The 13,532-nt window shown below is 35.1% G+C and overlaps 1 protein-coding gene and 1 pseudogene across 1 annotated transcript; one reads left to right on the forward strand and one right to left on the reverse strand.

Annotated features, from left to right (window-relative positions):
- The first annotated feature begins 949 nt into the window (after positions 1-949).
- On the forward strand, positions 950-5,603 carry LOC143618001 (flavonol 4'-sulfotransferase pseudogene; annotated as a pseudogene).
- Positions 5,604-6,523: 920 nt separating this feature from the next.
- On the reverse strand, positions 6,524-12,721 carry LOC143618002 (uncharacterized). The gene is made up of 26 exons (XM_077090362.1): positions 12,563-12,721; positions 11,674-12,369; positions 11,344-11,440; positions 11,169-11,266; positions 10,906-11,064; positions 10,766-10,834; positions 10,564-10,686; positions 10,323-10,472; positions 10,111-10,242; positions 9,937-10,016; positions 9,743-9,837; positions 9,546-9,613; positions 9,286-9,387; positions 9,119-9,189; positions 8,938-9,045; positions 8,761-8,836; positions 8,528-8,664; positions 8,083-8,422; positions 7,872-7,988; positions 7,637-7,792; positions 7,386-7,553; positions 7,185-7,297; positions 6,998-7,121; positions 6,813-6,908; positions 6,663-6,725; positions 6,524-6,583 (listed from the first exon to the last, which is right to left on the reverse strand). The coding sequence occupies exons 1-26, from the start codon at positions 12,719-12,721 to the stop codon at positions 6,524-6,526; spliced, it is 3,657 nt and encodes a 1,218-aa protein (XP_076946477.1).
- Between the last annotated feature and the right edge of the window lie 811 nt (positions 12,722-13,532).

Consider the following 13,532-nt stretch of genomic DNA (forward strand, 5'->3'; position numbering starts at 1 on the left):
CTCGAACTATAAACAAAATAAATACAAATATTTAAGGATTAACTAACGGGATTATGCGGTTTAATTATTTAGCTTTAAAGATGCCGCGTTATATATTTTATTATCTTAATGCGTGGATTATTTTAATATTATACTTTTAACACTAATGTGGGAGTTGCGATATTACGTTGTACGGGTTTTAAATGAGAATTTATATCGAACAATTATAACTAAGTTATTTAATTAAAATTAATGAATTAGAAAGATAACGAGTTTTTAAGTTAACGAAATAAAGTTTAACGAATTATGAATTAACATTACCGAATCAAGGTTTAATGGTTTAAAAGTTAACGAATTAAAGTTCAACGAACGAATTTAAATTAACAAATTAAAGTTGACAGGTTAACGTTAACGAATCATTATATAAACAAATTTTAAATGATTTAACGAAATATCTTATTTACATATTATTTAATTAATAATTTATTGTTAATAAGTGAACTTTAATATTTATGGGATACGGATTTTAAGGGTGCAAGTTTTATCTCAAAAACGACTACGTTGATGTATCGTTAGTTAGGGACGGTTTATAGATCAGAAAATTACCACAAATTGAATGAAAAGTGGGTCCATGTAAATAATCGAGACCTTGCAAACAACAACGCTCCTTCCCTGCTTCACACCTCGCGGTGCTTACACCTCTCGCCTATCGAAGTTCTGTTCAAAAACCTCGTCCGAGAACTTGTATAGAGAAGGATTTCCCGCGCTCGACTTCGGAAGCAAATTCGCGTGTAGGCAGCGCTGTCTGTCGTACCGTTGACTCTATCTATTCATTGAATTTGCTTGAATTTTTATTATATTTGTTTTATTTATTATTTATAGGAATTCTCTTGTTAAGACCCTATGAATCGATTCACACCTCAGATTCATACTAGAACCACGATGATTCAATAAAAATACGACTTCAGACATGGCCAGCTCCCATAGTGTGACGGGCGGTGTGTACAAGGCCCGGGAACGGATTCACCGCCGTATGGCTGACCGGCGATTACTAGCGATTCCGGCTTCTTCCCTTCTGAATCAGATAGATTCATATCTGAAAGAGGTTGACAATAAGTTCTTTCAAAATTGACTATATTATAAAGATTAACGAAATGAAATTAATAATTAATAATAACGGATTTAACGAAACTTTAAAGAATATTAAAAGTTCGGATTTTAGATGAAAATGACAAAATTTAATTTATAATAAATTTTGTTTAGTTAAAAAGAATTTTATAAATTTATAATAATTTTAACAATTTATTTGATTTAATAAAAAAATGAACATTAAAATGATCTGACCCGGGTGGGTTTCGAACCCGAGTCCTTCTTTCCAAAACCAAAGAGACTAACCAATGAACCAGCCAACACATTTGATAAAAAGTATGGAATTAATTTTATATAAATATATAACCTGCTCATCATCTTCTACATAAACCCTAGCAATTTAATTATGTAAATCCGTTCTGAGTTTGGTCAATTAGAGTTAGGGGTTTTGTTAACTGAAGAAAAACGAATCAAACCATATAATCATTACCTGGTATAGTTACTTATCGACGGTGAACGACGGTGGCCGGAGCTTCGCCGGAGACGGGTCTTCAGGTTCATATTACAGTCAAATAAGAGAGATTGAGAGTGAAAGAAGGATGTGAGCGAGTTTGGCTTGGTCCTAGGTCCGTATTTATACTAGTTACAGGAGCGTATACGCGTTAATTGGGTATAACTGATTTGGCTGGCAATCCGGCGGTGATCACGGGATTAGATTTTACGTTTTGGCATCGATATAATGCAATTAATAAGTTGATTACGATTAGTTATTATTGACAAAGTTCGTTATGCTTAAAAATCGGGTCAAAGAACGATATTTAGGGGGGTTTGGAGGCTGCCGAAGTTGCGGGCTCGCCGGACGGCGGCCGTCGCCGGAAAAACGAGGGTTAGGGGAGGGTGGGGCTGGGTTGATTATTTTAATATTATAATTTAATTAAATTTGCATGATTACCCCCTGAACTTTCAAGATATCTTTAAAATAAAACTTTATAATATCATTTTAATCCTTGAACTTTGAAAGTTGTTATGAAATGTAATAAAAGTTTAAATACTTTGATAGTTTTTGATTCCCGATTAGATTGTGACTTGGTTAAACGATAAAACTCAAGATTTTATAAACGAATCAATGAAATAAAAATCGAACGGACATTGAACATCAAACATCGGGAATATTATATTAATAGTAAATGATAAACAAAAATACATTGAATGATAAACCGAGTCGGAAGATGAACGTCAAACGAATCTATAAAACATACATCTATATATAAATACTTGAAAACAAAAAATTCGGAAATTCGAAACGGGTCGGGCTTTCGGGTTTGAAAAATAACAAATGTTACAATTAGCAACGACGGATTAGGATAAAAAAAATTATAAAAACCTAATCCGCCATTACCAATGACGGATTAGGAAAAAATATTTTTTTATGAAAAACCTAATCCGCTATTGAGAATTGCAGATTAGGAAAAATTAATTTTTTTAAAAAAAAACCTAATCCGCTCACGGGTCATGGCAACTTAGGAAAATAATTTTTTTTGGTCATCGTCTTCTTCGTAATAGGGTTTCATAAACAGCTCACGGGTCATCTTGTCAGGGGCTCATGGCAGCTTGTAGGGTGCATTCATGGCAGCTCACGAGTCTTAAAGGTTGCATGTGAATTGGTAGTTGGCAGCTTTAATATTTAGTTTGTATGGACACCATTGAAACCTTTGCATGGCGGCCTTGCATGTGAAGGGGGCAGTCTTTGAATGTGAAGGGGGCAGGTTGCAGCTTTGAGGGAATTCAAAGTTTGCAGTACAATAATAATAAGTGGTTGCAGCTTTGAGGGAATCCAAAGTTTGCAATACAATAATAATAAGGGGGTAGAATACAAAGTTAGGTTAGTTTGGTTAGTGAAGTTAGTTTGGTTGTTTGGTTTCTTAATTGGGTTAACGGGGTTATCCTAATCCGCTATTCTCAATAGCGGACTGTAGAAATGTCTGGCGTTGCAGGTGATCCATCATTCTTAATAGCGGATCCAAATTCATCTTCCTCCTAATCTGCTATTCTCAATAGCGGATACATCAAAAACCTTTTTTTTTACTTCCTCGTTAACCTAATTTTTCTTTGTAATACACACCATTTCAAAAAAAAAATTCTTTGCAACGGACCGCAGAGTGCTTTCCCATTTCTTGACACCCATATATTACTTGATAACGCGGTAGAAAACTTTCAACGTCTACCGGCTCCTCGGCTATTTGCTACACACTTTGCTCATGGTTTGTTGCCTAAGTCGACGACGTCGCGGTTGTCAACATGCAAGTTTGTTATGTGTTTAGGGATCCGAAAGATGCATTGGTTTGTAAGTGGCATTTTATGAGTAGGCTAAGGTCTAAGGAATTGGCACCTATTTCGTTTAATGAAGCTTATTAGTTGTTTTGCAATGGAGTATCGGAGTATGGACCCTTTTGGGACCATGTATTAGGCTATTGGAAAGCAAGTCAGGTACGTGAATTTAAAAAATTTGCACTGTTTTGTATTAAAAATGGCGTTGGAGATTTTAATCGGGTCTAATCTGTGATCAGTAATTGATGATACATGTCATCCAAATTCCTAATTGATGAAAATTATTGGAATATAAAATTCAAAAAAAATTAATGGCTATTTTCGTAATTTAAAAGGCCAAGAAAATCTTTTTTAATATTCTTGGTCAAAATAAATATTTTCGTTATTTTCTTTTAGAAAAACTTGTAGGGCGCGTTCGTTTCACGGATTTTTTTTAAAGGATTTGGAATTGAAATTGAAATGGAATGGAATTGAATGTTTGAGAATCCCTATCATGTGTTTGGTTGGTTAATATATATTGAAATTGTAATCTTCTTCATTCTTGGGTTTTTTTTTTTTGTTTTTTTTTTGAAGAACGAGGGCAAAGACGAAAACGTTTTAGTTTTTTTACATTTTTTGTTTTTTATTTATATTTTGAGTTATGATTTATTTATTTATTTTTAATTTTTTTTGGAAAAAATCATAACTCAAAATATAAATCAAAAGCAAAAAATGTAAAAAAAACTAAAACGTTTTCGCCTTTGCTCTCGTTCTTCAAAAAAAAACACTCGAAACCAGTTTTGACCTGTTCTGACCCGAACCTTTTGACCCTAACCCGTTCCAACCAAAACAACCCTTTTTTAGTTGACCCATTCCGACCCTAACTCGTTCCGACCCATGATCCGTTTCGACCCAACCCATTTGACACCCCTAGTGATTAGGGTTAAGAAAACAATCCTTTATTTTTCATAACAATCATTATAAAATAAGTGTGATTCTAAAATCCCATGAAATGTGGGATTCGATGGGATTTAGTTTTCATTCTCATTCTTTCATTTAATGAAACAAACATATCAATTCATGGAATTTAAAATCCCATCCCTTAAAATTCCTTCCAAATTCTTGAAACGAACAGGACTATGGTTTTTCCTATAAAGGTACATCCATTCTAATTATCTAAACAAGATACATCGGCCCAAAAATAAACTTCTCTCGACTGAGATCGAGCAAAACCGTTAGATTTCGTCGTGAGTCTAATTTTCCCCACAAGGTCTGGGTCAAGCACCCAGTTGTTTTTTTTTTAATTAGTAACGTATTATTTTAACGTATTCATTATTTTAAGATGATTCCTACAAAATTTCTGGAATTAGCAATATTTTTGTAGCAAGGTACGTTTGAAGTGCTTTTACTTTACATGTATCGAATGACATTGTATTTTTATTGTTGAGACATTGCACCGAATAAAACGATGCTGGTGAAAAACATTTCTATACCCCATGATAAGATGTCCTGAAATCGTGTCTAACAGCTTCTGGTTGTTTTGTCGGCTGCTTAAATTTTTTCATATTGTACTAGAAAACATGAATTTTATGGGTACGTGATATCATTTGGTTAGTTACGTAGTTGACACTGAATTTCGTCGGTCATTATTAGAAAAAACGGATTTTCTTCTCATGCTATTTTGTCTATACACCTTTTATTAAAAATCATTCCTTAAAAGATCACATGAATAGATTGTTTTCACAAATTAGATAAAGGGCTTAAAGAATTGTTTTAGGGTAAGTTGGATGGCTTATGCTTATTTATTTGTTTGTTAAAAGAGGCCATTTAACTTATTCTTTCTTGATATAATTGGTTGCATATTATCACCGGATAAAATCTTGTTTTTGAAGTATGAGGATATGAAGAGGGAGCCGACGGTGGAGCTGAGGAAGTTGGCGACGTTCATGGGAATGCCGTTTACTTTAGAGGAAGAGAACGAAGGGGTGGTGGGGGACATTGTGAAGCTGTGCAGTTTTGAGAATTTGAGTCGTCTGGATGTTAATAAAGGCGGTGGTGGTGGCCAAAAGTTTACGGAGAAGGTAGTGGTGGAGAACCATGAGTTTTCCAGGAAAGGAAAGGTTGGAGATTGGCAAAATTATTTGACTCAAGAGATGAAAGAGCGGATTGATTTGATCACTTGTGACAAGTTGAAGGATTCGGGTTTGACGTTAGGCCTCACCAAATGAGCTTTGTGTTTTTCATATGTATTAAAACTTTGGTTGTTTAAATTATAATGAAGTTTGTATGCTTATTTAGAAATTATAACTTTATAATAAAGTTTATATTGTTCATATGCATGCATGTTACCAACTTTAATAGAAGAGAAGGAATGTGGACAATTTAATTATAAGTGGAGTCTGATTAAGTCTGTGAGTATAGTAAAGGAATTGTGCTTTGGGCGAGTTTAAAAAAAAGAAAAAAAAAATTAAAAAGGGTTGAACCATGAAAATATGCAAAGGAACTGACATGTATTTTGTCTCCCACCTGAACACACTTAACTGTTAAGTTCTTTTACCCACAATAAATTCGCCCAAAACGTGTTGGTGATATTTGAGGTTCAAAATTTCTTACGCACCTAGCTAGCATCTCTCATGTTTACGAAGTGTTTTGTCTAAGGTGCTACAACTCATTGTCTTCAATATGGTTTGCCCCACAATCCCTGATCATGGATGCGGGATTTGCCTAAGGCATCCCACTCAACACCCTTGACCCACCATCCTGAATGCATTCATAAGGAACACCGAACTGGAAATATCATCAGCGGATTTTAGGCGCAGTGATTATGGGTGAGAGAACTTCGCATTTAAGCATGGCCCGATGCTACAAAGTAGTGCAGTTTTAATCTAGCAATATCTAATGTACAGTTGGATGTTAACAGTCAGCATCATCATGACTTAATAGAGCATTTAAATGCAGTGGTGGTCAGCTCTAATTTGTGTGTGATTAGGGCAACAAGGACAAATATTTATATGATTCAACAGTTCTCTGTCGAAAATTAATTTTATATTGAATGACCATGTTACTTACAGTTTTACATGATAAAAATGAGTTGTATTTACAAGATCATAAATTACCACTTGCAGACGATAACATGACATGGGCGCAATCAAGTAGTTGAGGAGCTACGAGGATCTCCAAAATTTGATTTCTCCAATTCTAAAACACCCTGCAAGAACACACATAATCAGCAAACAAAACATATACAACAATATTTCTTGTATTTTATATTTTATGTTCAGAACAACCTTAATGATCATCGCTGCTGCATCTTTGTGCAAAGCTTCATTGTATTCGTGACAAGAAAGATTCTGATATACAACAAACCAATAACAAGTCTACGCTTTTAAAGAAAAAAATAAAACAATTTGCTATCAATGTCAGTAAGTAGAACCAACCTGAACACAATTAGGGCAACCAGTGTCACCAGAGCAATAGCAAGATGTTATAAGTTCCAATGCAGCAGTTAAAAGTTTAGTGAAAATAGGTTGAACCTACATTATACATACATATGTGATATGTCAATATTGAACATATAAACTTTTTAAAAACATAATACTTATTTTTTAAAGGTTAGGTTCACCTGTGCTGAAATGCCTGTTCCTCCAGGATGTGAATCATAAAGCAGAATTCTTTCAGGAATGTAACGAGTGTCGTGAGGATTTATACACTCTGAAGCTAAATCAGACGAATTGCAAATTATATATCTGCGTTAAAATAAGAAACGTTAATTATAATTCAATTAGCAACTATGAAATAACTAGACTTACAGAGGCACGATATGCAGAAGTGCATGACCAGCAGCATGCAAACCTCCACGAAACGAATAATTTTCTCTTTCCACGGCTGTTTTTACTGATTGTGGAACCCGAATCCAGACAGCCTAACTCAAATCAAAATCAGTTAGAATAATTAAACGGTCAACAAAGCTTGATTATGAACATTATTGATGGCAAAAACTGAAAATGTACCTGTGACTCGTATGTATAACTAGGAAGTGATAAATTGACCGTATCAAATACTCGGTTGCTTCCTTTCCATATACGTCTAAAACCGAACCATGTAGTAGTTACTTTACACGGGTTTGATTGAGAATTTGTTTTCGATTTCTGGGGGTTACAAATCTTAGCTGGGTAGGCCTAAAAGATATTATGCGATTAGGATGTGGATAAATGTTAATTAATGCAAATTTAATTATAAAATCATTTAGGCTCAAACTTACAATGTGACCATTTACTACTTCAATATCAGTAAAATCACGAGTCTTGGTGTAATACTTCAAGTCGGCTTCCTGACATGAAGCAATTTTGGTAGATAAATCCAAATTCTTCACTAAATAGGTTTTCCCCTGCTGCATATAAACAGCACCATCATACACCTGAAAGAATAATTACCATAAGATAAAACAATATAATCTATTTCATAAATCGAAAGACTATCCCGCTAACCATAATTACCTGAAAGAAAGCCTTGCTCTCTTCGATTTCTTCTAGAAGTTTACCATCTTTCATGTCAATTACCTGATATCTCTCTGACTCTATTGCGCGAATGCTAACATTATGAGAAGGCATTTTCTAATATGTAAAATGAAAAAACCACAAGTTATAGCAAAATAATAATAATAATAATAAAAATTAATAATCAATATTAAATTCAGATATTGTATACCTCCTGCCCAATGTAGTTCCAAATTTCAGCAGTGGGGCCTCTAGACGGGCCAGTAGTAACAAATCCCTTACTTTTAAGTGACAGTATGGAAGTTTTCAAGGAAGGACCAAAGTAATTTTCATCATGAACTACACTTAGCGGGTGTTCAAAAGAGGCACAGATCAAGTGTTGCTCAAGCACCTGCTGGTTGCTGGCATCCACATGGCAACATTCGATTGGGCCTCTAAATAGTTTATGAGGATATTTCATAAAATATTGGTCAAGGGGTCCTTCAAATGCAACATATATAGCAAGTGATTGTTGTTCCCTTCTTCCAGACCTCCCAGCTTGCTGCCATAAACTAAAAATTGAAATAACTGGTCTCAGTGACAACAAATAAACGAACGGAATGATTAGAATAGATCATATATACGATATTAGAAATAAACTGAACCAAGTGGCATACCTAGCTATACTACCTGGAAACCCTAGATGTAGTGTGACATCAATATGTCCAACATCAATCCCCAACTCAAGTGCATTTGTAGCAGCAACACCACAAATTTTCCCGCCAAAAAACTCTCTCTCTATTCTTCTCCTATCCTGTTTAATTGTTTACTTAATCGTCATATCCTAAAATCACATCACTATTTATTTGGAATACAAAATACTGAATGAATAATATTAGTACATACTAACCTGAGCAGTATAGCCAGCCCGATAAGCAAATACAGAATTTACAAGGCTGGGTGCGGTCTTCTGAAAAATTTCATGCCTTATCACAGGCAATCATAACTCCTCAAATCAGATAAATGATGATTGATGATTATTAATTTATCATAGAAAGAAATATGTTATGTATAAATAGATACATACGTATAGCTCAATACAAGTTCGGACAGTTTGCGTGTTTTGCAAAATGCAATGCAACGAAGTCCATGCTGAATAATTTCTGCAAAGAGACGTGAAATTTCCAAGATTGGACTGCACGAACACATGTTTCAATTATTGATCGGTTATTTTAAGTGCCACATGTATAATACAGATAGCACTATACCTTGAGCGACCAGCAAAAACTGTTCTGTCAAATTGGTCAGTATTGGTCCTAATTCTGGTTCTCTTAATCTCCTGTAGTCAGATAAAGAAGCAGTTGATACCCTGTATTCCTGTAATTACATCACCCCCAAAACCACCACACACACAGAGAACATTAACAAATCTTACAGTTTTCATGCGTAAAGGAGGATTCCAGAGTACAAATAACTTGGGGCCAGAAGGGCTGCCATCTTTGTGAATTAGCTCCATTGTTGGTAGACTAGCAAGTTCCTGCCAGTTAAAGAAATTGATTACTATACTGCAACTGGCAATTCTGTTAATGTATAGAAAGAACTAAAAATAAAACATTTTTCTAAGCAAATTAGAATAGATATTTACATTGCTATTATAACAGCCTTGTGTCTAATAAATCTTTGTTTCTATCTTACCATTGCATGGTCACAGGGATTGGCAGATGTTGCAGTGCAAAATATAAATGACGGATCACTTCCATAAACTGCAAACATTAAAGCAGCCTGTGAATGCATATATACATATAGCACAACTTCTTAGCATTAGACATTCGAATATTAGCACATTTGTATGATTAGAAAACTTTATATATGAAAGTAAATAAATCACAAACCATGAGCACAGAGGCGGCGAAATCTCCTTAAAATAAGAGCAGCATGGCATCCAAATGCTCCTTTATACGTGTGAGCTTCATCAACTACCACATACCTGATACATAAGTTTAGTATTAAGTCAAAATTCAAAAAAGAAAACAAAGAAAACTCAAGATTAATTTGCACAAAGACAATAAATAACTTCAAAGATAACCTGAGGTTTGATAAAAATCGCTCAAACTGTTTATGCGATGGCAAGATTGACACATGCAGCATATCGGGATTTGTGATCAACTACAAATAAGTTTGTAAGAACATAGTCAACAAAACCCATTTACCATCTGAGATTTACTACATTGTTTAAAAAAAACAAAAATTACAAAATTACCAGTCTAGAATTATCACGCAGCCATAATCTATCTTCTTTAGAAGTATCTCCATCATAGATTCCAATGTTCAAACCTACATCAAAACCTGCTGTCATTGATAGTAATGCTCTTAGTTGATCTTGTGCTAAAGCCTGCACACATTTGATTTAGATTAAATTCAAGAAGCCATATATATAAGTGAATGATGCTTGATAAAATTTAATGTAAGTACCTTTGTTGGAAAGAGGTATAAAGCACAAGCTGAAAGATTTTGAGATAACACTTCAAGAACTGGCAGATTATAACAAAGCGACTTTCCACTAGATGTCATGGTTGAAATAACAACATTCTTTCCTGCTAAGGAAGCTTCAATTGACTCTGCCTATAAATACCCCAAGAGCGAGATGGAAACATAAATTGGACTTTCAAATGTAGAATTATATATATAGATGAAGGTGCCAAATTGTGAATACCTGATGGCTGTACAACTTTGAGACCCCTGAAAATTTAAGTGCGGATTGCATTCGTTCAGATAAATAAGATGGAATCTCCACAAAGTTGGCTACCCGGGCATTAATCTCTTCAACATGAACTATCTGTAAATTTCATCATAAAACATACATATTTATGAATTCAGAAATATGAGTAATGAAAGAGTAGGAATAGAGATGACACCTGCCCTTGGGAACCAATGCCTGATCTCAGATGCTCAACCAATTCTTTAGGTAGCAAAAGATTTGTCGCCTGTAAGGGAATTTATTAATGAAATAGAAAAAATTAAAAAACTGAAAATTCAAAAAAACGATGATATTTACATTACACAATGCTTCGGGTGAAAAAGCACTTGAGGATTTGGACAAACTTCTCTTTTTTTGCTTAGCGTCAGTTTTCGTTTCTTCATGATTTTTCTCATTTATATGTAGCAAAAGGTCATTCACTGAACATGATATGATTTTCTCATTGCCCATTTTTTCCTGAAAAGACAAAATTTTGCATGTCAACTAACCAAAATTTTCTAAGATTAATCAAAATATAAAGAATTGAGAAAAATAAGAGAAAATGTAACATCTACGCATACCATAAATGAATTGACAATTGCAAATAAATCTGTTTTAAATGAATCTTCTCTTTTTCTCATTGCATTGACAACTCTTGCTGTAGACATTTTTCTCTTGCCTATACCAGCAGAGAAAAGGTTAACTTGGTTGTAAAGTATACAATCATGATTGACATTTGGCAACAGTTCAGTTTACCTTTACCTAGGCACTCAGCATCTAATTTTGACTTGATGACAACAATCATATTATTGGACTTTCTACACCCAGTTTCATCATCAATAAACTGTATAACCTGCATGTTTACAGTGCAAATGTTGGCGTTGCAGACTAGTCAAAATTCAAGATAATATCACCAAAGCCATGGTTCACCATTATTATTAACATTTCAAAGTATAAAATGTATGTGTGTACAAGAACATAACGGAAGCATTGATAAAACCAAAAATTTAACATGGTAACCACGTTAATATGTGTAAGACGGTAATTGCTTACAGTTGCATACAGTTCCATAACAAGACCAGTTACCTTAGGGCAAAGCAGAGAAAGATTCTCAAGATCAGCATAACCAAATCCCGGTCCGAACTTAGTTAGCCGATTCAGTCCTCCCTCCAAACTAAGCATAGTAACTGTTTTCTGCTGCAGTTGAAGAAAACTACAGTAAATGTTCAAAAAATAAAAAGCCTTCAAAACAACCTTCAGCCATGAAGGACAACAGCATGAATAACCATCTGCTTCACCGCATCGCATACTCATATTCCTCAACATACAACTCTTGGACTTTGAATCATAAACACAATTAACCAACTCCAAAACCTGCATAAATTTCTCCCAACCCGTTTCATCAAGCTCATTGTTATCACACAACTGCAACGTGTTCAAAACCAATACCGCCTCATCACACAAACTCTCAAAATTAGAATACGCTTCGTTTCGCACGTTGGAGCACGTGCCTTCATAGTCAATATGAGGACGCCTTTCGTCTCCACCAATCTCTCGTTCACGGAGAGACAACAAATCTTGCATCATATCAGACCAAGCTGATTCAGCAAAATTAGAGGTGGAACAGTGATGAGTGCTTCGCGAGTTTCTTTCATTCGTTTCATTTGCAGATAAATCCACATGTTTCTGCTTGTCCTTCTTCACAAAAGGAATAAGAACAATAAAATCGCCATCGGAAATCAAATGACTACTTATCCGACTCTGCAAACTTAGTTTAGAGCCCTAGATCACCGTATTACAATGCAGAAAGTCAGATTACAGAATTTAATCAACATTAAAATATTAAACAGAATTCACATATGTTAGCCCTAATATGCAAATTTTACACTGCAAATGTAGTGAAAAATGGAGTCAGTCAGATTACAGTAATTAACAAACGCTCGAATATGCAGTAAAAAATGAAAAATTGGAAAACCTTGTGTAACAAGTGGAAGTTCGGAAATGACGCTGCCGGAGGAAACAGTTGGTTGAGAAGAAGCTTGAGGTCCTGAACCGTCCGGTTCGAACAAATTGAGACTGTAATCGATTCACCGGTTAGGGTTCGAACTTCAATTCGCGTCTCTGTTTCGCCCATCGCTCACTCAATTCGACCGGTTTGAATTCAATTATTGATTTTAGGGTTTCTCAGTTGTACGTTGGGGCATGATGAACAGATTCTAGGGTTTTGGCGAGGAATAATTAGTAGGACGGTTATATGTTTTTATTTTTTATTTTTCAAATGTCAATACTTGAGGGCACAATGGGGTTTTAGAAATACCCAGATCTGGGTATAGGAGCGGATTCGGGTATGACCGGATATTGGTAAAATCAGGTATTGGCAATACCCGGGTCAGGTTCGGGTATTGTCTATAAAAACCATACTCTATCTATCGGATTCGGGTCGGTATAAAACCGGGTATTCAAAAATCGGGTATTTGAATACCCTATTTTTGAGTTTTGAAAAACCAAACTTTTGGGTATTTTTAAGGTATAGATTGGTTTTTTTTTTAAATGGTTCACTTTTTAGAAGCATTTTTTGGGTATTTTCCAGATATTTTTTTGGGTATAGATCGGGTATTTGAAAAACCCAGATTCGGGTATTGGAAAAACCCGATTCCGGATATGGAACTGGTTCCGGTTTTTGGGTATTACCGGGTACAAATCAGGTCCAGTTTCAGGTACGGACTTTGGTACTAAAATGCATACCCTATTCGTACCCTACGGGTAGGGCCGGGTACGGGTTCGGGTATTCAAAACCTGGGTATAAAAACCCGGTTTCAGATTCGGGTTTGTGTGCACCTTAAGTATGGGGTGACCCAATGGCAAAAGGCCACCGCCATATGGCCCAACCTAGCCAGCCCTACGAAGCCTTTAAGCGTCTTTAAGTTGTACATCTCTAAAAGTTT

This window comes from Bidens hawaiensis, unplaced genomic scaffold (assembly GCF_021521415.1).
Source record: "Bidens hawaiensis isolate Kalapana, Puna unplaced genomic scaffold, B.hawaiensis_p1.1 tig00061446_1, whole genome shotgun sequence".
NCBI classification, from domain to species: Eukaryota; Viridiplantae; Streptophyta; class Magnoliopsida; order Asterales; family Asteraceae; genus Bidens; species Bidens hawaiensis.

Bases quoted from the DNA above. Each gene is read 5' to 3' on its own strand.
- LOC143618002 (XM_077090362.1), bottom strand. From the start codon at position 12,721: ATGGGCGAAACAGAGACGCGAATTGAAGTTCGAACCCTAACCGGTGAA. The intron at 12,370-12,562 runs GTTTTCCAATTT...ACGGTGATCTAG, and splicing joins ACTTCCACTTGTTACACAAG to GGCTCTAAACTAAGTTTGCA. The intron at 6,726-6,812 runs GTTGGTTCTACT...GTTGTATATCAG, and splicing joins GTTGCCCTAATTGTGTTCAG to AATCTTTCTTGTCACGAATA.